The sequence below is a fragment of the Eurypyga helias genome, unplaced genomic scaffold (assembly GCF_000690775.1).
Source record: "Eurypyga helias isolate BGI_N326 unplaced genomic scaffold, ASM69077v1 scaffold27339, whole genome shotgun sequence".
NCBI lineage: Eukaryota > Metazoa > Chordata > Aves > Eurypygiformes > Eurypygidae > Eurypyga > Eurypyga helias.
This window is the reverse complement of record NW_010273097.1, coordinates 66-21,962: the sequence shown is the minus strand read 5'-3', so window position 1 is coordinate 21,962 and position 21,897 is coordinate 66. Positions and strand designations below refer to the sequence as shown.

At 51.5% G+C, this 21,897-nt stretch overlaps 1 protein-coding gene across 1 annotated transcript; it reads right to left on the bottom strand.

Annotated features, from left to right (window-relative positions):
• Nucleotides 1-445: 445 nt before the first annotated feature.
• RPTOR (regulatory associated protein of MTOR, complex 1) lies at nucleotides 446-20,660 on the bottom strand (the record flags this gene model as incomplete). The annotated part of the gene is made up of 5 exons (XM_010159360.1): nucleotides 20,638-20,660; nucleotides 19,122-19,181; nucleotides 10,797-10,897; nucleotides 9,715-9,859; nucleotides 446-521 (listed from the first exon to the last, which is right to left on the bottom strand). Coding segments are annotated over exons 1-5 (405 nt in total), but the record flags the coding sequence as incomplete, so codon positions are not given.
• Nucleotides 20,661-21,897: the final 1,237 nt, after the last annotated feature.

The window sequence follows — 21,897 nt, the reverse complement described above, 5'->3', positions numbered from 1 at the left end:
GCCCCAGAAAAATCTTTTAACGTACCCTCACCCTCTACTTTATATTTATTTGAAAATTACCAAGAGAGAACTTTCCTGTCACACGGTTTTTATTCTTTCCAAACCCCTGCTGGCATGTTGGGGCTGGTTTTGGAAACAATGCTGTCAGTCAGGACTGAGTGGTCTGAAACCTTCAGACTCAGCTCTCTGCATCATTTCTACCAGTAGGAGTTTGCTCCTCACCAACAGCTCCGGGCTGAATCAGGCCCCTCTCACGGCAGCGAAGAGCTCAAGGTTGATTTTCCATCTGTTCCTCCAAGTGAGGAAAGCAGACACAATTTTCCTAATTTATAACCCTTAAACTGCAACAACTCAAGTCTCCACAAGCAAAAGCGACGCGCTGACTGAGGATTCGAATGACAGGTTAAACTGGGCACTCGACATCGCACGGTGTTATCCAACTCACCCGAAAGGCAGTTCCTTCCTCTATAATTGTAGGTAGTTGGGAAAGGCAAATATCAACCGCAAGGTCCCATGCTTGCCTGGAGACAAAGTGGACAGAGGAAAGAGAAGTCACCACACGTTATCCATGAGTAACAGCAAGGGAAATGTAAAAACACAAGTATCTGGACAAAGCAGTGTTACCTGGCCGGCTCAGAAATGCTTAGCATTCTCTTTGTTAAAAAGACAATACAACATATGAAAACTGTTCAGAAAACAGAGAGAAGGTCTGCTCCAGCATCTCATCCGGCTGCCCAACAAAACGTGAGCGTAGCTGAAGTTCACAGAAACCCCTCCACTCTGGGATGCAGAAAGAAGTCAGGGTGAACCGAAGTCTCATTCCATACCTGCCCTCATGAAAAAATGGATGGCTTTTTTTTTTTAAAAAACAGAAAAAATTAACTCAGTCCTGCATTAGCTCCAACCCATAATCCTCGGCAGACGCCTCTACAGGCACCCAAAGCCTCGCCGGCTCCGCAGCCGAGTCCCATCAGCGCAGGAAGATGCAGTCCTGCTGACAAGCCCTCCAGCTCACGGATACACCCACACCACCGCGCTAATTCTCCTCTCCACGTCCGCGACACAGACCCCGTGTCACTGCACATGTCGCTGAGAAAAGGAACTCTGTCTCCATCAATCTAACTCGAGTCGGGTTTTGCCTGGCAGCTCTGTTTACGAGGATTCATGACTCACCCTACGGATGGAGGGATGGACACCGAACTGGGAGAAAACACGTAAGGACTGCAGTTTTTACACATAGCCACTGTTATTGTGTAATGGCCAGAGTATTGTGACTTACAGTGGTTTAGTGGTAGTTACTGCAGCACGCAAGTGGCCAAGGAACCTGGCGTGGCTGATTCACAGAATCCCAGACTGGTTTGGGTGGGAAGGGGCATTACAGCCCCCCAGCCCCACCCCCTGCCATGGCCAGGGACACCTTCCATAGCCCAGGTTGCTCCAAGCCTCATCCAGCCTGGCCTTGGACACTCCCAGGGAGGGGGCATCCACAGCTTCTCTGGGAACCTGTCCCAGTGCTCCCCACCCTCTGTGGGAAGAATTCCTTCCTGATGGCCCATCTCCATCTCTCTCTTTTTGTTTACACCCGTCACCCCTTGTCCTGTCACTCCCTGCCCTTGGGAAAAGCCCCCCCAGCTGTCTTGTACCTCCCCAGGCACTGGAAGGGGCTCTGAGGTCTCCCCGGAGCTTCCCTTCTCCAGGCTGACCCCCCCACCTCTCCCAGCCTGTCCCCATGGCAGAGGGGCTCCAGCCCTCCGAGCATCTCCGTGGGCTCCTCTGGAGTCTCTCCCACAGCTCCGTGTCCTTCTGCTGTTGATTCAGCGCAAAAGAAACGTGCAACCAGCCGGCTTCAAAATGCTCACAAACCGAAAGAGGACCGAGCTAAGATAAACGCATTTGGACTCCAAAGTTCCTAAAACACCTCTAAAAAAGTGAATCGGTTCCTTTTTACCCCAGAAACGATCATCCCTCCTCTACCCACAGACGTTCCACGCGTTTTTCATTTAACATTCGGATTTATGCGCTCGGAAAGGAGCTCACCCATCACCCGCTGGGTTTCTCGCACAGAAGCAGCTCGTGTACTCTCCAGACACATCTGCTCTTCCATGGCTGTGCCTGTCGTGTGTTAACATCAACGGGCTGAGCAATTTTCCTTCTCCCAGGAAGGTCTGCAGGCCTAAGGCCACAGGTGATAATCAATGCCGTGTATTTTAGATACCCGCTCTAATCAGTTCTTAAATCACCCTGTTTTGAGTCAAACAAAGCCTTCCGTCGGAACAACCGCCGAGCAAAATCCATCCCATTAGCCTAACTGGCAGCTGCTCTCAACCGAAAACAGTTTCTCCAATTAGATGGAAGAATAGACTATATGCTCCTGCATTTTTTCTATGGATTCAAGAGCTGCAGCTTGTTTTAGCTGCCCCAGAGCGCGTCCCTCTGCTCCACAGCGTTCACCTTCCACTTGACAATATGCTGCCAATATAATTAAGAGGTAATCAAGAGCTAATCAAAGCACGGGCAACAAATGCTTCCCACATGCTCAATAAAGACCCATGCTGGAGACAAAATGTTTACACAGAGCTGATGAGAGAGATATTTATTCTTGGTTGAGGCAGAGGCCAAGTCAATTAGTACAAATATAATTTTACTTCAAGCACCGAAGGAATATTTCCGGGATCTGGGAGGAACGGGCAACACCACCTAAAGAAATCGTCTCAAACATCGGAAACGGTTGACGTGTCGCACCTCTGAGATGAGTTTGACGCCACGGGATAAGGGCGGTTTAGAGCTCAGAGACAACCAGCCTTACTCCGGCTGCCCGTGGAAGGATTCTGCACGGTCACCGTGCTGAGAGGCTGAGCTCCTCCATGCCGTTTTGGGTAGGAAGCACTAATACTGCCATAAAAATGTGGAAAGTGGCCCTCAAGGTGAAATCGCAAAGGCTTTGAGGCTGGTCAGGAAGAACAAACAAAAACTTGGAAAGATATTTTAGTAGAGGAAAAGGCAATCTCTTTTTAGGCTTCTAAACCCAGTGCAGCCACCCAGCCAGCGTCACTCCGTCGCAAAGGGGTGACCACCAACGTCGGATCTTGGCATCACCGCTCGGCCCAGTCCCGCGAGCTGCCGAGTCGCACCAACGGCAGAAGAGACACCCATCAACCCAAACGAACCGACTCTCCTGCCTTCCCAACCCACGGCTTGGGCAAACAGCACCTCCCCGCAGCAAGCCAGCACACAGCAGCTCTGCCCCAAGCGAACCTTCGCTAGAACAGCCCCGCGGTAGCTGCGGGACTCCAGGTTGGCCAGCTCGGGAATGAGTTGCCACGTGGTTAACGCGCTGCCCTGGCAAGACAGGCAATACACGGGCACGACGACAGCGGAGAGATTCGACACGAGCCACAACGGAGCGGCGAAGGGCTGGTGCCACGGAGCACGGGAAAGGGAACGAAGAGACCTGTTCACTCACGGTGAATATAACGGCTGGGGGGGCAGGAGCAGCAGTGTTTGCCATTCCAAGAGCCAAGAGGGGCAGAACTGTGGGCTGCTTGCAGATGCGTTGCCTGGACCGATATTACACTTCAGCAGACAGACAAGAGATAAATTAGGAAGCAGCAGGGAGCAAGGATGGGTGGTGTTGCATCCTAGAGATGATTGATGAACGTCAACCCAAGAGATCACTGCCCCCCTTCCCTCCTTGAAGAGATTGCAAAGTGCTTTGGAAGATTTGTTTTCACTCCAGGAGGTACAAAAAGAGCTGGGCAATACCTCAGCGTCCTTCCGCCCTCACTGCGCAATTCCCAAGGCCCCCAGCCCCCTCATGGCACCAAGAGGACACTGGGAGGCATCGGCTGGGCGATAACCTACTGAAGTACCGCAGCGTTCAACCCCACAGCATTCTGCTCCTGGAGAATGCCTTAATGAGGGCTTTTACGCAGCGTTGTCCTAATTGCTCTGTGTGCACAACAAATGGATGAAGCACTTGGGTAAAAGAGAGGGCAACTCTGTCCCCCACCCCCCAGTTCAGTCAGAAGCTATCATATGCTCAACGTAAGGTTTTATACATGTTCCTGTTATGTCTCCCCAAAAAGGGCAATAAAAACAAGCAATCACACGCAGTGACTGATCGGACAAAAGGATTCCCGTGGTACAGCACCTACCAGGAGGTGGCCACTTCCGTGTGGTCTAAAACCAGTGCGTAGGAGGCAGGAACTCCAGAGAACCTGGAGAGAGGCACCACAGGAGGTGAAGCTCAAGTGACCCTACAAGAAAGTGGGGGGCTAAAAGAAAGCTGGGGGGGACTTTTCCCAAGGGCAGGGAGTGACAGGACAAGGGGTGACGGGTTTAAACGGAAAGAGGGAGATGGAGATGGGACATCAGGAAGGAATTCTTCCCGCAGAGGGTGGGGAGCACTGGGGCAGGTTGTCCAGAGAAGCTGGGGATGCCCCATCCCTGGAAGTTTCCAAGGCCAAGCTGGATGAGGCTTGGAGCAACCTGGGCTATGGAAGGTGTCCCTACCCATGGCAGGAGGGGACACTGGGGGGGCTTTAAGGTGCCTTCCCACCCAAACCATTCTATGGTTCTATGACCCGTCAGCGGCACCCCCAGCCCTCCAACCACAAGCTCAAAGGTTTGTTTAATGCAATCAACCCCACAGCACCTGGGGCTTGTTTGAGAACTGAAAACTTTAATAGTATCACACCTCAAAAAAGGCAATGGGCCTTTTGCAGCTGCTTCACGGCCCAGCGTGGAGCAACCTCGTTGCAGAACAGGGTCAAACTCACTGACTTTCCACTATGGGAGGGTGGGGACTCCTTACCTCCAGCTACTGAGAAGAGAGAGTTGCTCTCATGCAGCTCCCATATATATTTCAGCAAAAATGCACATTAAACCCTCTCCTTAGCCGGAAGATTGACTCAGTTAAAAAAGAGGCAAGAAAGTGCTTTTGTTTATGCAAAACAAGGCAGGCAACGCCGCATGCCAACAGCCTGCAAAGCAAACAAGCAGCGGTGCCCTGCGTCTCTGCACGGGCCACAGGCCGAGGCACTCACACCCAAGACGCCAGCCGTCGTCCCGGGAAAGGTCACAGCCTTTCAGAAAGATATGAAAATAAAAAATGAAAAGGCACTGCTCCCCCCGAATTCTACAATAACAGTTAATCTTGGAAAGAGCTCCCTGGAATTCCACCGTTAACTCTCTTCTCCCGTGACTGAAGTACTCAGACATCTGTCTCTATAGCTTAGTTTCCATTTTTCTTAGCCCATCGGCACCATGTCCCCACTCACATGCCCCCCAGGACTCCATCTATCTCCCCCCCCAAGTTCAACACCAGTTTCACTACAGCAGGACTGTTCAGTCCATCATCTCACGTGAATTCATCCAGCTGCCCGCACACTGCTCCCGGAGGTGCTGCCGCGTTCCGACTCCGAAGCTCCGAGCAGAAGGCTGAGCGCCCCAGCGCTGCCCGGAGGGAAGCTCTCGGCACTGGGAGCCCACAGTAATCCTTCCCCAGCAGAAATGACAGGTGCAGAGATGTGCCTCCGTCCCTCCTCACCCACGTGTGCTCCATGAGCTGGCTGGTCACGAAGGCAGATTTTCTGACACCCAAATTTTCTGGGCTGACTCAGTGTCTAATCCTTTTCATCCTCATGTATCACTTCTTTTCCCCCAACATGTTTCTGATGCCTTTTAACAGTCTCTCCTCTTCCGGGAATAGTTCATATTATATTGCAGTGCACGTAAAACTAGTGAAAAGGAGTATTTCGGAGCCCTGCTCAGGAGCAACGGGGGCGAAGTGGAAGGCAGTTGCAGTCCTGGGGCTCGGGCACCTGCCTGTTTGGAATCCGATGTCTGGAACTGCGAAATATTTCAGACTTTATCAAGTGTGTTGGGCAAGATTCTTCATGCCTGTTCGGTCTGCAAGTACAGGTCAGCAACAGACCCTGTTTGATGGAATTTTCAGATTCCAGCCTGAATTCACCTGCTTCCCAGTGCCACAGGAGCCCCTAAGCTGCCTCAGGGAGGGCGCTGGGAGGCTGCTCAGCCACAGCTATTTCTACAAAGTATTTCCTGCCGTGAATATTTGGTGCAACTGTGAAATCCTCCTTCCTTCTACCTACCAGCCCCCTGCTCCAGCCACGACTTAAAGCACCAGCTTTGCTATTTCTGTCCCACGTTTCCCTCCATTAAACTATCCGTAGTCCGTTAATGGGCCTTGGAGATGTTAAGACTGACACACAGACACAAACCCAATCCAGTTAAATCAACAGTGTCATCTGAATTAATCTAATCCTTCAAATGTCAAACAGTGCCAAACACCCTCTCAAGCAATCACTGCCTCCTCCTTCTTGGGGGCCTACAAGGGTGCTGGGAGAGGACTTTTTACAAGAGCCTGTAGTGACAGGACAAGGGGTAACGGGTACAAATTGAAATCAGGGAGGTTTAGATTAGATATCAGGAAGAAATTCTTCACAGAGAGGGTGGGGAGGCACTGGAACAGGTTGCCCAGAGATGTTGTGGATGCCCCATCCCTGGAAGTGTCCAAGGCCAGGCTGGATGTGGCTTGGAGCAACCTGGTCTAGTGGAAGGTGTCCCTGCCCATGGCAGGGGGGTTGGAACTAGATGATCTTTAAGGTCCCTTCCCACCCAAACCATTCTATGATTCTTGGGGAGACCACACGTCTTTCCGCGTAGCTAAGAGAGACCCACTCCTCTGCGACACCGGTGAGCCGCCCCGCAGCAACGCTCCCACAGCGTTCAGACTCAGGCTCCTCTCCCTCCTGGAACTGGGTCGCTGTATTACGGTTTTCTTTTCAGCCAGAATTTCAAGCTTACTTCATTTGCAGTATATTATGACTTTCTTTCAGCTGGAATTTCACGGTCGGTGCCTACGCTATTGCAGTATTTCTATTATGGACAAATCATCGCTCTTCCAAAGCTATAATTAAGGTACTTTGGTTTTAATATATGACCTACGTTGGGAAATATTTCCAAACACATTATTAGGTCTTTTCAGGTGCCATGTATATAACCTGCTGCCAACAGCAGTAACGCACAACGCATCATCCATCAGGAGGGAGATCAAGGTGCTGACAGAGCATCAGGCCTCCTACTGTACTGCACAACAGACAGAGCGACTCTCCAAGTCGCACAGCACAGCCAGGCAGTCAATCGGCATTAATATTAATGCCTGTACTAGAGTGGTGCTGCAGCGGCCAAGAACCTACAGCTGAGGCACCACACGAATGCAAACAAACAGCCCGTGCCCGGTGGGGTTTACACCTGAGCAGGTGAAACCAAGAAAGCCAGTAAAAGTAAGGAAGATACGGAGGATTGAAATATGTCAGAGCCTACCAAACAGGGCAGGGTCACAGATCAGCTCTCCTGATTCCCAAATATGCACCGCACAATGTTTTGGGTTGGGGGGGACCTTAAAGCCACCCAGTGCCCCCCCCTGCCATGGGCAGGGACACCTTCCACTAGACCAGGTTGCTCCAAGCCTCATCCAGCCTGGCCTTGGACACTCCCAGGGATGGGGCATCCACAGCTTCTCTGGGCAACCTGTCCCAGTGCTCCCCACCCTCTGCGGGAAGAATTCCTTCCTGATGTCCCATCTCCATCTCCCTCTTTCCGTCTAAACCTGTCCCCCCTTGTCCTGTCACTCCCTGCCCTTGGAAAAAGTCCCCCCCCAGCTTTCCTGTAGCCCCCCCCAGGCACTGGCAGGGGCTCTAAGGTCTCCCTGGAGCCTTTCCTTCTCCAGGCTGAACCCCCCAACTCTCCCAGCCTGTCCCCATGGCAGAGGGGCTCCAGCCCTCGGAGCATCAAGAATATCGTGTGGGAACACAGTGCCCTTCTTGGTGAAACCACGCAGATGTAGATTCAACACTCCTTTGGGCAACAACCCTGCCCTACAGACACATCACCTGGTTTATCTACACAGTAAAATGGGTTTGGATGTTTCAGAGCAGGGACCCACCAGAAAATTCTTGAATGAAAGGTGATAGATAAGTACAGATCTTATTTTTAGAAAGCATTTAAGCAAGCCCTAAATTAGTTTCTAAATCTGTCCTGAGTAAAAGTTCATAATAATGAACTGAGCCACCTCGGACAAAGTGGAATTTTCCCTTTGCCAGACTTGCCTCAAAGTGTACATGTTCTGGAGGACACTGAACAAAGCGTACCAAGGGATTCTCTGCTCACTTGCTGTCTACTTTGCTAGTGTTTGGGATTCACAAGGATAAACAGACCTGCGCATCGCTTTTCTTACGGAATTCCCTCCAATCAATCCTAAAAAGCAGCGTCGGTGGCTGTGGTAGGGTCCAAAGGGCTTTACGAAGGAATTCACAGCTCCGTTTTGCACAAGAAGAACTACAGTATGAGCAAAGACAAGGATGCATTTCTGGAACCCATCATGTGTCCACACAGATCTATGAGAGAGACAGGATAGGATCCAGGTCTTCCAGGTTTCCTTCCTGTGGTTCAGCACATGGATGGCAACACCAACTCCAAGTTATATTCCCATAGGGAACCAGAAACACAGGCTTTCAATATGCTGGCAATGAGGAGGAATTATATTCCCCGAAGGAATGAGAAACCTAGATTTTTAACACGCTGGCAATAAGCAAGCCATAAATCTGCTGGTTTCATGTCAAAATTTCTGCACAACCGTGTTCCGGGCGTCTGCGGCTGGAAGCGCCGAGTTTTGCGGCTCAGGCTCTGCCACGTGGAGCTGCGCCGTCACCTGGCAGACACAGTGGGAACTCGGGTGTTTGTTTCCACCCTTCGCTTACAAACACCCCAGTCCCTCAGGTGAGACGGCGATACACCAACTCACCTCATTTCCAAGCCACTGGATCAGCTTTCCTCAAAAGCTGCCAATCCAAAGCACTCCAGAGCGTTGTTTGCACGTACAAACGCACATCCAGGGAGGCTGCCCAGTCGCCACCCCTTCCAGCCAAAACCTCCCGTTGCCTCCGTGCTTTTCAACAGCTACATCCCCCGTGTAGCGCACAGCCCCTCGAGGGCTGCAAACGCCGTCGGGGCTCTCTGTCGCGTGCGTGCCTCCGTTTCTTAGAGAACCCCCCGCCACGTACGTTCCCTTGACTGCCCCTGCCTGTACTCAGCCAAACTTTGCACTGCCCTACTCTTAATCACAGCGAATAAAAAAAATGGAAACAAGTCTTTTTGTTATTCCTGTTATTATTGTTTCTATTCTTCTTCTTCACGGGACGTTTGTTTGATAGTCAGAACCACCCGTAAGAGCTTTTCAATAACTGTGTCACCTCCGTTTCCATTTATCATCTTAAAAGCAACACTAAAAGCAGATGAACTCTGCAGCAAAAAAGCTCTTCTACTTCAACAATGCAAGTTCAGCATTTTTTCATCCAGCCTCAGCTCTCCCCACGCTTCACAATCCCAGGTGACTGTGGTATCTCCCCAAAATAACGGCAGCAGGAGCCCAATTTCTCCCGTTTGGAGTGGAAGCCCGCACGGCTAAACCGCAGCTCCCGCGTCACAGAACGACGTCCTAATGATGCACGCGCAGAGAAGAAACCCATTTGGAGACGGGCATTGCGCTTCCACGCGCTGCTTCGCTCCTGACTCAGCCAGCGACGCACCGAGCGGGTTTAAGCAGCAGCAACCCCCCCTGCCTACCGCCCCCGCGATCTGCTCAGGGCACCAGCGCCCGGCGGCGAGGGCAACCGGCGGGCCGTGACTTACCACATGGCGTGCATGTAGGTGGGAGGTAGGCGAGGGCTGCTGACCGGGGTGCAGTTGTACGATCTCATAATTCTTTCTGCCAGGAGGAAGTTCCGAAATAAACTGGCCACAAGCAGGTCTTGCCTGAAGAGCTTCTGGAAAAGATCTACCAAGAAATTGCCCGAATTACTGGATGCTTCTCTTCGGGAGTACTTCAGGTAATGTGCAAAAATCCTTTAAAACATCAAAATAGGTCACTATTTTACTCTACTAACAAGGGATCTACAGCAGCTTTGCAGGGATGTGATACGACGAGTATTAAATGGAACTCTGTCCTCCGAGTTCCCTTAAAACATCGCAGTCGCTCTCCGCTGACAGAATTAAATACTTTCTACCTCAGGTTGGGTTTTGCCTTTTTTGGATAAAATGCTTCTTTTGGTGTTTCACTTAAACTCAGCCTCCCTAAGCTTTTGGGAATGACTGACGGAGAAGAGGACCGTTCTGTACTGTTTAATGGCGAACCATACACTGTTGACTGCCAGTCTGATGGGCTCACGAGAAGTCAAATGAAGCCTAAAAGATCGCAAAGGCACCGTCTCCTCGAGAGGCAAAGGAGAATTTATGTTTATGCATTAGCGAGCGCAGTTGGAAACTGTTTGCAGAGTTGGCCACTGATGCTCCAGAAGAACTAAGAGCAGAACAGAAGTAAAGAAACGGGATGACGTTACTCGTGGGAAACATAGACTGTCTTTCCAGCAAGAAGAAATGACCGTTTATTTATGCTGCAAACAACAACTGGAAGAAAACAGATTGCTCTTTACATGTACAACGAGACAGGAGATTATTCAAGCTAAAGCAATCACCTCAGCACTAGCAAAAGCCCTTCTGGTTTCTAACGATCAGGTTGCTGAGTGCTTCCGGTAAAAAGAGTGAATTTAAAAAAATCAACTGGCTTTAAGATCCAGACTGATCTGTTCTTTCAGCATCAGGCTTTAATTTTCGCCTTATTTCAGCGTCTCTTTTATCTTACTCTTCACCCTTCTACTCGTGATAAGCGATGCTGACTTCCAATCAAAACTTGCTTCCCCCGCCCCAAGTCTTACCTCTGGGCAAGACATTCCATGCAATGGTATCTGTGATAGCGGTGAAGATCCAATTCAGCTCTCCCAGCGGAGTTCTCCTGTCATTCAGTCTTCCAGGAATCCTACAAGTGAGGAAAAAAGCACACTTCCTATTAAAACCCCTTATTTTTTGGAGATGCACACCCCTAAACTGCAATCGAGGCTCACAAAGGACGGTATTTCCAGACCCTTAATTCTTAACCAAGAATTCATGTTGCTAGCCCACCTTTCCTTATCCCAAACCCACCACATCCAAGCTGGCTTGCAGGCGGAAGTGCCAGACAAAGCCCGACCAACAAGGAATTGCCTACAGATAACTGAGCTAAGGGGAAAGATCGGGGAGGGTATCACAGAGATGCTGTCAGTTTTTGAGACGCAACGGAAATGCCTTTTTTTCCAAAGCACTGAATCCATTGATCCATTATTCCCCTCTTACTGAAATATTTAAGGATAAATACAATTTATATGACACATGGTATGCTCGTGGTCCATAATGTCCCTGTGTAAGAACTTCCAAGTGATTAAATCCCAGAAAAAATCCTCAATTACTATTTTTTAAACCCAGAATCTCAGGACAGTTAGCAAACACAGTCCTTCTGCCCAGAATGGCCTGATGGTAACACACGTCACAGCTCCCTGTTCACGACCAAATTCCACCCAGCGGGATTCACCTTATGGCTGCAGCTCGGCCATCCTCTGGCTCTAAACCAGAGCGTGCACGTGCCAGCCCGGATGCTGAGGGTCTTGTGCTGAGGGGCACGGCTGCTGTTTCGTACCAAAACACTCAGTTTTTCACCCAGTAGGTCCTTTGGAAACTTGAATTGATGGATTTAGTGCTTGGCCGTTACAGATCCATTGCATCCCAAAGCCACCTCCTCCCAAGAAAACACCAGTGCACCCAGGAGAGCAAACGGGGATGGCAATGCACAGGCAGCCACGTACGGATCCTTATCCCAAGAAAGCGGCACAGCAGTGCCTCGGCCCAGGGAGCAGGAGTGGACAGGGAGGTGATTTTGCCTTCTATCACCGAGAATGGTACCGGAATGCCTTGCGTAGTGCTCACCTGCTGGCATTCACTCCAACTGCTCAAAATTGGGAATACTAAATGTAGAATGTGCAGAAAATAATAATAAACCCCTAGTGACCGAATGGCATGCCGTGAGGAATTTAGGGAGGTCACTCTATCCACCCTGCCAAGGAACAACTTGAACACTGTGGATAAGCACCTGCAGGAATGAAAAACTCGGTGCCAACAAACGCTTCACACGAGTGGAGAAGGACAGAAGAGCACTTGACCACCAGAAAGGGCAGCAATTCAGCGTTCATCTTTCAAGGCTTCGAGGCGCACACACTTCAGAGGAGCAGGACTTGTTTGGCTCTGAGGAAGAACCTGGTGACGTTCCGTAGCCTGAGAGACGCGGAGGATCAGACAAACCAACCGTCTCCCCTGGGCTCAACATTCGTTACGGCAAGCACCAACGCACCAGAGACAACGGCCTGACCGCAGCACGCTCGGTGAAGGTGGAACAGCGGTGTTCCGCCAGTGATGCTGCTGATCCAGGATCTTGCTTTTGTAGGCTGCAAAAGTCAATCCAGTTTAATCCACCCAGGAGCCGAACAGAGACCTCACACCGTGTTTGTTCACCCGTAACATGACGTGGGGCCCAAAGGAACTACGGGGCCGAGACGCAATCCAATGTTTGTGATTGAGACACTGAATGACAGCCTAGTGCGACGCCCAGTCAACATACAAGGCTACTTAAAAGGAATAAAAGCAGCTGTAAAGCGTTCCTCACCACGCCTCAGCTTCTGCCCCCGTCATGATCAACAAACCAAGACCCACAGCCTCGCTCCTGGGCTGCCTTAGTTAATACTCAGACACTCCAACCCAGCCTGGCACCCTCAAGCACAGCGTTCTTCCCCCTTGGGGAAGTGTCAACAGGATGAGGAAGTTTTTTGGTCCAGTGCCTGGGAGGCTACAAGAAAGCTGGGGGGGGCTTTTCCCAAGGGCAGGGAGTGACAGGACAAGGGGTGATGGGTTTAAACAGGAAGAAGGAGATTGAGATGGGACATGAGGAAGGAATTCTTCCCGCAGAGGGTGGGGAGCACTGGGACAGGTTGCCCAGAGAAGCTGTGGATGCTCCATCCCTGGGAGTGTCCAAGGCCAGGCTGGATGAGGCTTGGAGCAACCTGGGCTATGGAAGGTGTCCCTGCCCATGGCAGGGGGTGGGGCTGGGGGGGCTGTAAGGTCCCTCCCAACCCAAACCATCTGTGATGCTATGTGCACAACGCAGTACGACACGACATCCTAAGGATTTAATCCCATCACACCTCGCTTCCCTCCTGTAACAAGTTCCCAAATGCTAACAGTATCAAGACAAACGACACGAAGCCAGTGCTTTCTCTATGGCAACTTGTTCTGATACGTGACAGAATTCTTTCCACGCAGGTTCAGACGAAGCGTATTCCCTCGTATCTCCATTTCTAAACCAGTTAGAAATTAACATCTTATAAAAAAATCCTGTCTGTCTCAATAACAGAGGGGAAAATATACATCTCCGAAGCAGCGTTTGTTAACGGATGCCCCAGAGCAAGCAGCGGGAACACGAGGCCACGCAACTGCTCTGGTGAGGATTTCACATCAATATTTGCGTTGCAGAATACCCTCTGCAGCAAAGTAGCAGCGTTTGGGAAGTCACAGCCTCATTAAGTGGAAGCCGAAGGGATCCTCGCCGAGATTCCCGAGCAAGCGCTGAACTCCAGCTGTCTGACGGCCCCTTTCGAGCCAGTTTCTGGTGGAAACGGAAAGAGGGAGTCTCACGGTAGGGTTCGAAGCGTTACCCCAGATGGGGTGTCCTGTGCGCAGTTCACACTAAAATCTCTGCGTTAAATGCAGGTGACGGTCTGGTACCGACGGCGCCAGGCAGGAACGACAGGCCGACATCCCAAGCAGCTGCGCCCAGCCCAACTGTAGGAATTCCTTGTGACTGCCTTGGGGAACAAGGTATGCTTCTTACTTTTGTTTTGCAAGACATAAAATAACGACTCGTTAACATAATATAGATTTCAGCTTGGATTTTAAAACACACCTGGTATTTTTTCCCAACACAACTCTCCTGCCTCAGACCGGCCGCAAGATTCACAGAAAATACAGCTACCTACGAGGGACTGTGGTCAAGAACTAATAGGATGCCATTCTCACACCTGAGGTGGCACCAGGAGAGTTCATTTTCCTTCTGCCTTTGCATACGGTCAGGAAGATGCTAATTTTGTAGCCAGCTCCAGCATCGCGACGACTAACGCTGTTCAGCGCGCTGAAAACCGTGTGTGGGGTGGTCACGGTGAGGGCAGAGAGCGCGCGGGGAACGGCACAAGGACGAAAGGCAACGTGTTTCCGTAACCGCAGAAAGCCCTAGCCGAGCTTCCAGGGGCTGAGCCGGAACTGGGCAGCAGCTGCCAGAAGGGCACTGGCGGCAGGGCTGCTCCCTGTGCCGCACGCAGGAATCGGCTGAAGGCAGGACAGTCAGCACTGGAAGTCGGCAGATGAAAATGAACACCCTGTGTTTTCTGATCCCGGATGGGAATCTCAAACTCGCACCCAGGACCTGGAGGACAGTTTGTAACCCCCTGATGACAAGCTGAGGGATCCGAGGGATTTTTAGCAGTATTACTCAATGACACTTGGTCTTAATCACCTTTGATAATTAACGTTTAAGCTTCCACAGAAGAGTCATTCTTGACCTCCAGCGTGCAATCGAACACACACTGACAAGGAGAGCGAACTGGACAACCGCCAAATAAACACATCAGCCAAGTTCCATCTGCAGGCACTAAAACTGAGGTACCAACCTCCCGTTCCAGTTGGGAGAGCTGCCCCACAGCCACCACCACGCACTGCGAGTCACGCGAGAGGCCTACGGCAACGCCCCGTTTGGTTCCTCACACAGTTGTAAAGGCTTATTTGAAATAGTCTTTATGTTTTTGGTTTAACCATCACCTACACCTCTCCTCACGAAGCAGAGGTCACTCCACTTGTGTCACTCTTGCAGAGTCCCACTACACAAATTTACTTACTGTCGGTTTTCAGATCAAACGTTTTGGGGTGAATCCCTTCCCCTTGCACAGCGTGCTCTTTCCAACCCACCCCGTGGCTGTAAACTCAAGCTCCTCTAGATTTCTGCGTGGGCACGCATCTACGTTACCAGGACAGCACAAAGCTCCAGAAGGTGTTTTTCCTCACGAGGAATATCGCTATCGCCTTGGTATCGCTCCTGCTGATGCCTTCCACTCTGACAACCGGCGAGAGCCTTTGACAGGCAGGACAAAGCGGCCCTCGTCTGTAAAACTACTTCTGAGGGAGGGGAAGAACAAGGGAAAAGGGCAGGTTGTCCCAGCTGCTCTCCACAATTTACCATCTCTGTGCTCTCAACTGCTTCCTCCATCAGCTTCCTGACAGACGCCTTTACCGAGACCTAAATCACGGCAGTCTGTTGTGAGAGGCGAGGACTCCAAAATGTCAGGGTCACTGAAGAGCTCGTGCTCGGTGGAACCGTCAACCTCCTTGTCAGAAACCTAGCAAAGTTCCATGAATCACTTTAATTAGAGAGGGAAGCGTTTGCTTCAAGGGTGCCAGGTCTTCCCTTCGGCTGGGCCCCGCTGGCCCCCGCTTTGGGAATACGAGATACACGACATGGGGATACGCAATACGATAGTTGGGGACTGCCCACACACGCAACAATGCCAGTTCTGGGAGAGCAAATAACGTAAGTATGTACCACTTTTCACTCTTTCGGAGGGAAAAATAGGGAGAAACACCTCAGGGATGGTGAGGCAGTGATGCAGGCAGGAGGTACGCTGTGGCTGCTTAGGCAGGGTGAACACAGCGCTGAGAGACCACGTGCCCCCCGCAAAGCAACGCGAGCGACACAGCTTGCTGCCAGCGGGCTGCGGAAGCCTTGGCAAACTGCTGGAGAGAGACAAAACGTTCGAGGTTCCTGAATTAGCTGTTCAGGAGAGCTGCAAAGCTTTGCACGCTGGTGTTCGGTCCTGCCATCCCGCTGCACGGAGACAGGGAAGAAGGGTTGCCATGAAAACCATCCTTCCGAGTGGGACCTCCACTGTGTATTTACAACGGGCGTTGCCTACACCAGAGACTGACACCTTGCAGCAATGCGATAAATTTAAACACTCCCTTTCAATGAAACCAGAGCAGAAACTTTCCAGAATGCTACCCCCAGAAGCCAAGTTTGCCCTCAGCTCCTGAGGAACGAGCCCTTTGTTACCGACAGCGTGGCAGAGCACCGCGCTTACAGCGTGGCCAATACCCACTCCTGAAACACGCTCTAACACCCTCACTGCGCTTTGGAGAAGAAAATGCCCCATCCCTGGGAGTGTCCAAGGCCAGGCTGGATGAGGCTTGGAGCAACCGGGGCTATGGAAGGTGTCCCTGCCCGTGGCAGGGGGTGGGGCTGGGGGCACTTTTTAAAGCAGAACAAAGCCCCGTCCCCTTTCACGCCGCAGCCACACAACACACGCCAGCACAGAGGAGAAGACGGCTTGCGATCCAGCAGAAAAGGCAGGTGGAATGCTGCCACATGAGGCAGCAGCCAGAGATTCCCCAACTCCTAGCACCCCACCAACCTACTTTCCCTTCCTTTTTTTCTTTACGTTTTACTGCCCGGCTCCAGCGAAGATCTTTATTTCTAAACGAGGGATTGTTTTGGCTTCGCCGCAGCAGGTCTGGAACACAAATGCACATCAGGATACAACACGTGTCTATTTAGCAGGATGCTGGTTTAGCCTAGATAATTAGAAATCTGAGCCCTTCAAACAAGGTGCAGCCTGGTTTCACCTCTAAGTCTGCAGCTTAATTGCAATATCCACCCTTTCCGCAGTTTTCCAGGCAGTTACTCTATGATATACACCCAGCAAGTATTCGAGGCCTGTCTCGAGGCTGTAACAACCACGTATTTTCTGCAATTGGTAAATGCAGCAGATCATGATGAGATTTAAGTATCTGATGTCCAAAGGAACCTACTTCTGGCACGCTCTCCTCGAAGACGGCCTTCAAAGAACGCAGGGGTGCCGTGGTGTTACTGGCAAGAATCAAGAATACCGAAGAACATTCCTTTTCTGCCAGTAAAGCGCCACTTAAACGAGTATTTAACCCTCAGCAGCACGGGGGCTGTTCAGTGGAGCTGATTCTCGAGCCACCTGGCTCAGGCCTGCCCTGACCCTCGCCGTATGTTCTTTGATTAGACACACTCTTGTAGCAATATGTTAATTGCAATTAACATAAGATGGTCACTGTCGTGGAATACATTTATCCGGTGGCCTGAGGTGATCTCAGTGCGCTGATGGGTTCAGGAAGAGCTGCTGCCTGCCTCTGCTGTCCAGCGGGGACGGCCAACACCCCCTCCCCGTCAAACGGCAGTCAGGGCACCGAGCGCCTTCTGCCACCACTTTCTTAACGCCTCTGACCTTCCCATGCCAACCCCCTGCTAGCACAGCTCTGAGCACGCAGGAAACCCCCGGGGAGATTTCCTTCCTGCTGCGCATCCCCTGAAAACAGGAGAACACCAAAACCCACCGCGATTTCACAGTGGTTCAGAGAAAACAATACCCAGTGGGGAACCTTCCCCCAGGCTGAGGCAGCTCTGGAGACCTCCCTAAGGCATGGCTGGGGTCCTGTCTGGACTGTAAACTGAGAGACTGGGCTGATTTTGGTAAGACTAGTGCCTCTGAAATGCAGCTTTACAAGAATCACTGCTCAGCTTCCCCAGCTGAGATGAGACAGGATAATCACATTCCCACATAAAAAATACCCACACACTACCGATACACCTTGTGGAAGAGTCAGTGGCATCGAGGAGCATTTTTAACCTCCTCTGGATGTAAAACGTGGAAGTTAACAGGCAGTGATTTACTAAAGCAAAAACTGAATGAGAAATTCTAGCTGACGCAATCTTCCCCTCGCTGCTGCTGCTGCAACGGCTAATGTGCTGCTGGCAGCGCGAGCGATGACTGACTGCTGCACTTGGCTCCACCACGCAGCAGCTCATTAAAACACCAGGAAGGATGATAATGTATTTCTATTAAGGATTCACACTGCTTTCCCAGATTCCTTTCCCAACCACTTCATGGACACCCTTCAATTCCACAGGTCTCATCTCAGACAAAAGATAACGGGAATCCAGACATCCGTGCGGCAAAGAGTTCTAATTAATCTCAACAACAGTGTTTCTTGAGGGAAAATTCCTCAGCGATGGAATGAAGGATCCTCAATGACGTGCTCGCAGGCAGTTCGTGCACCTGTATCGATGTTCCAAGAGCAGGGCATCCAAAACCCATCTGCAGGGAGCACGGAACTCCTGCATCTAGTGGCTGCACATACCTACTGCTGTGTCCCTAAGGGTATGCTTCCCCCACAAAAAATAATCTTAAAACCCAGCAAAGACTACAGAGGATAATTATTATTAGCCCCATCCCTGGGAGTGTCCAAGGCCAGGCTGGATGAAGCTTGGAGCAACCTGGGCTATGGAAGGTGTCCCTGCCCATGGCAGGGGCTGGGGGGGCTTTAAGGTCCCTTCAACCCAACCCAGTCTGTGATTCCATTATTTCCAAGTCTGCTTTGTTTGTGTAAACTGAAGCAGAATTTGAAGAGCAGTTGCTTTGGTTGGTCAGTCTGTCTCAGCTGCCTGAGAACCAGTGGTTTGCTCAAATATCGCGGGGATAAAAGGATGACAACACACTGTAATGGTGTTAAGGCTGAAACGTAACAACGCTGTCAGACCGAGGACAGGACAGCACAGTGCTGAAGTGAGAAACAGCAGTTTTGGTCAAGTATTTTTCTGTCCATGAGTTGGTTTTGGTGCCGGGGGGTGTACCAGCACATCTCCTCTGTCAACACTCCCACGGCCAAAACCAGCCACACACGTGGTTTTCAACGCTGGGCTTGCAGGAACACGGCCACAACCTGCGTCCGCAGCTCCCGTTTCTCCGCCTGGAGCGGGATAACAGCCCTGTAGCTCTCGCCCCTGAGAGCTACAGGGCTGTGAACTCACCGGGCGGAACGAGCCACGGCGCAGCCCACTACCCCGCTGCGGCACCGTTCCACGGGCAACCGCTCACTTTTATGGGCATTGCTTATCCCTGCACTGCCCGGGGAAGGCAAGGAATGAGAAATTCTGGAGGCACAGGCTCTGAGAAAAGCTTTCCAAAGAAACTTCCTCACAGGCAAGAGTGCTGGAAATAAAGAGGAAATTTAAGAGCAACGGAAAAAAAAAAAAATCATAGAATTTGGCTTACTTCTCTATTAAATCCAGCGTGACTCCTGGCACCAGTCGGACACTCTTCTGCATGCAGAACCTGTGGAGAAGAGAATAAACCACACTAATTGAGTATTTAATGACAAGGTTCTGGGGAAAGAATCCAGGAGGTTTCTTTATTACAGTGTTTCTGCCTTCCAAATGGTGTTTGGGTAGAAAACTTTGCCACAGCATAATAAGCCTCCAACGAGGCCTCAGTATTTGTCACGTTCACGATTATGCGGCGATTTCCATCGTCAGGTGTCCAAACTGGGGTATCGTAACTGTCAGGGTGACAAGTTTTCCAACGCGTAGCAGGGGGGAAAAGGGCTCACAGTCATCCAGCACGGTCTCCCGGGAGGAGCAAGACGACAGGAGAGCCGAGAAGGGTTGTGCTTCTGGAATAATGATTAGCGTTGGCTGGGTTTCCCTGAAGAGGTTTGGCACTGCAGGCAGGAAAGTGAGAAAGGGAGGGAACGGGAGGGATGCGGCAAGTTCAAACACCTCCGCTACTCAGTTTAAAAAACCCGCTGACTCCATTTCCTCGGCAGTACAAACGCCACAGCCTCGGGAACACCGGCCCTGGCAAACACAGGGTCCTGTCAGTGCTGCCACTCGCTGCGCCGAGAAGATCCCAAAAGCCACTAAAGCCCAGGTGGCAGGGACTGCCGGCCCATTTCCCAGCACCCGAGTGCCTCCTCCAAAACTCCCGGGGATGCGCCTTGTGACCCCCATGGCAAAAGCGGGAAACAATAGGTCTGGGAAGAAAAGCCAGCAAATTCAACTTGAGAAATTACTTCCTCAGCAGTATCACTACTTCCCGGCCCATCTTCCCTGCATTTCAGAAATCCTGGATTGTGGTTTGATGAAGAATTTACCCCTCAGTGTAATACAGGTTGATACTTAACCCTGACGCTTCACTCCGCATGGGAACAGAAAGCTCCGTTGGCAGCCAGGCACCAGGAGGGCTCCAGCAAACCCACATCCCGCAGCGGCTGGAATTGCTGCAGTGGAGCCCATCTTCTCACCAGAGCCACGACATCCACATCCAAAAGGCTCTTTCCCAGGTAAAGGAGAGAACAACTACTTTAAAGACAAGGTGCAGAGCCCGTGTCTGAAATCCCGAGGACCTTGGGGTGTTCGTGGCAGCCCCTGCCTGCAGGACATCAGGGATGGGCTCCGAAAAGCCAAGTGGTCTCCAGGCTGCTTTTCTGATGTGCGCGCCATCCACCACGACACAGTCACAAAGCTATCGGTGAACGCTACAGCTGGATCCCTATAAATCTGCTAAACCATAAAAAACTTAGAAGTTTCTTCTGCTCTACAGAACCACGCAGGGACATACCCTTCTCAAACCCAACCCGCAGGCAGGGTTCAGCACGGTAGGATCGGGATGCTGGAATCAGGCTGAAGCCTCCCTGCAGACTAAGGATGCCAAAAGACTTTCTAAGTGTCTCTCCGTTACGACGTCTCCCAAGGACATCCCTAACAGAGCCAGCACAACTTTGCCCTCTTACGCGTTTGCTTCCCGTAAAGACATCGGGTCCCACCTACGGCCACGTCACGCAGGCGCTCGCGTTTTCCTCGGAAGCGTCTCCTCAGAGCCAAGAGCTGACCTAACCCCCTTCCCTCAGCAGTACTCACAAGCTCACAGGTTAATACAGGGTGCTGCACGCTGTTGGCAGACACCACGTAAAAAGAGGATGAGCATCCCGAGCCTGCTGGGCACAGCCAGCTCCGGGCCCGGCAGCAACCGCCGGAGCACCGACGAGCCGGCTCCCGCCTGGCGCGGAGACAACAAACCCACGAGCCGCCTTTTTGCAAGGCTTTCTCCTAAGCAGAAGGGTTTTGATGACAGGCTGTTGGCTGAGAAGCAGAATGTGAGCCCCACGCACGCCGACGCTCAGGAGACACGCTGCCGTGCCAAGCCTTCACCTCTGGGGTCAACAGAACCAGTGTTTTCCGACCTGAACGCGTTCTGCTGCTGCCCTTCGGCCCTTCCTTTAGGGAGCTGCTCGTACCGCGCCGCGGGCTACCTGTAAATAAGCTTAGACTTCAGCTATTTTATTTGAGCTCGTGGCTCCTCAAAGATGATGAACTAAAACCAGGGAAAACCAACCTTTCTGCCCTGACCATGCATCCGTGTCGTATTCGCCGGAATGGGAGCAAAGCAGCGAGGGCTACCGCGGGGGGTACGCTGGGCCTGCTACGGTAGTTGTGTAGCCAGCACCCACCACCCCCTCGCGTATTCCGGCAGGGATTAGCTCATCAAAGCCCCCTGTAACCAGCAGCAGACTCTCGGCACTTCCTCTCCGACAACCACCGACTGCCAAGAAAATGTACTTGTAAACACAATGTTCCTCCTCCTGGATCTGCGAGCCCCTTCCAGCACTCGGAGGCTCTAAATGCGATGCCTTAAGGGATGGTCTGTGTCATCATCCCAGACATCAGGCGAAATATGTTAGAGCTGAGTGTAAACATCCCAATAAACGCCAGGCAATAAAGCAGAAAAGCAGCAGTATCTGACAACGCTCCACTGGGTTCTGCTCAGGTATCACAGGAGTGTTCTGAAACCGAGTTTCTCTAGATAAATCTAGGACACAGGAATGGCTCAGTTAACCCCCAAAATCTCAAGCAGAAGTGCCCAATAAACATTGATGCTATCCAGAGGGACCTAGGGATGCCATCCAGAGGGACCTTGACAGGCTGGAGAGGTGGGACCGTGCCAACCTCATGGAGTTCAACAAGGCCAAGGGCAAGGTCCTGCACCTGGGTCG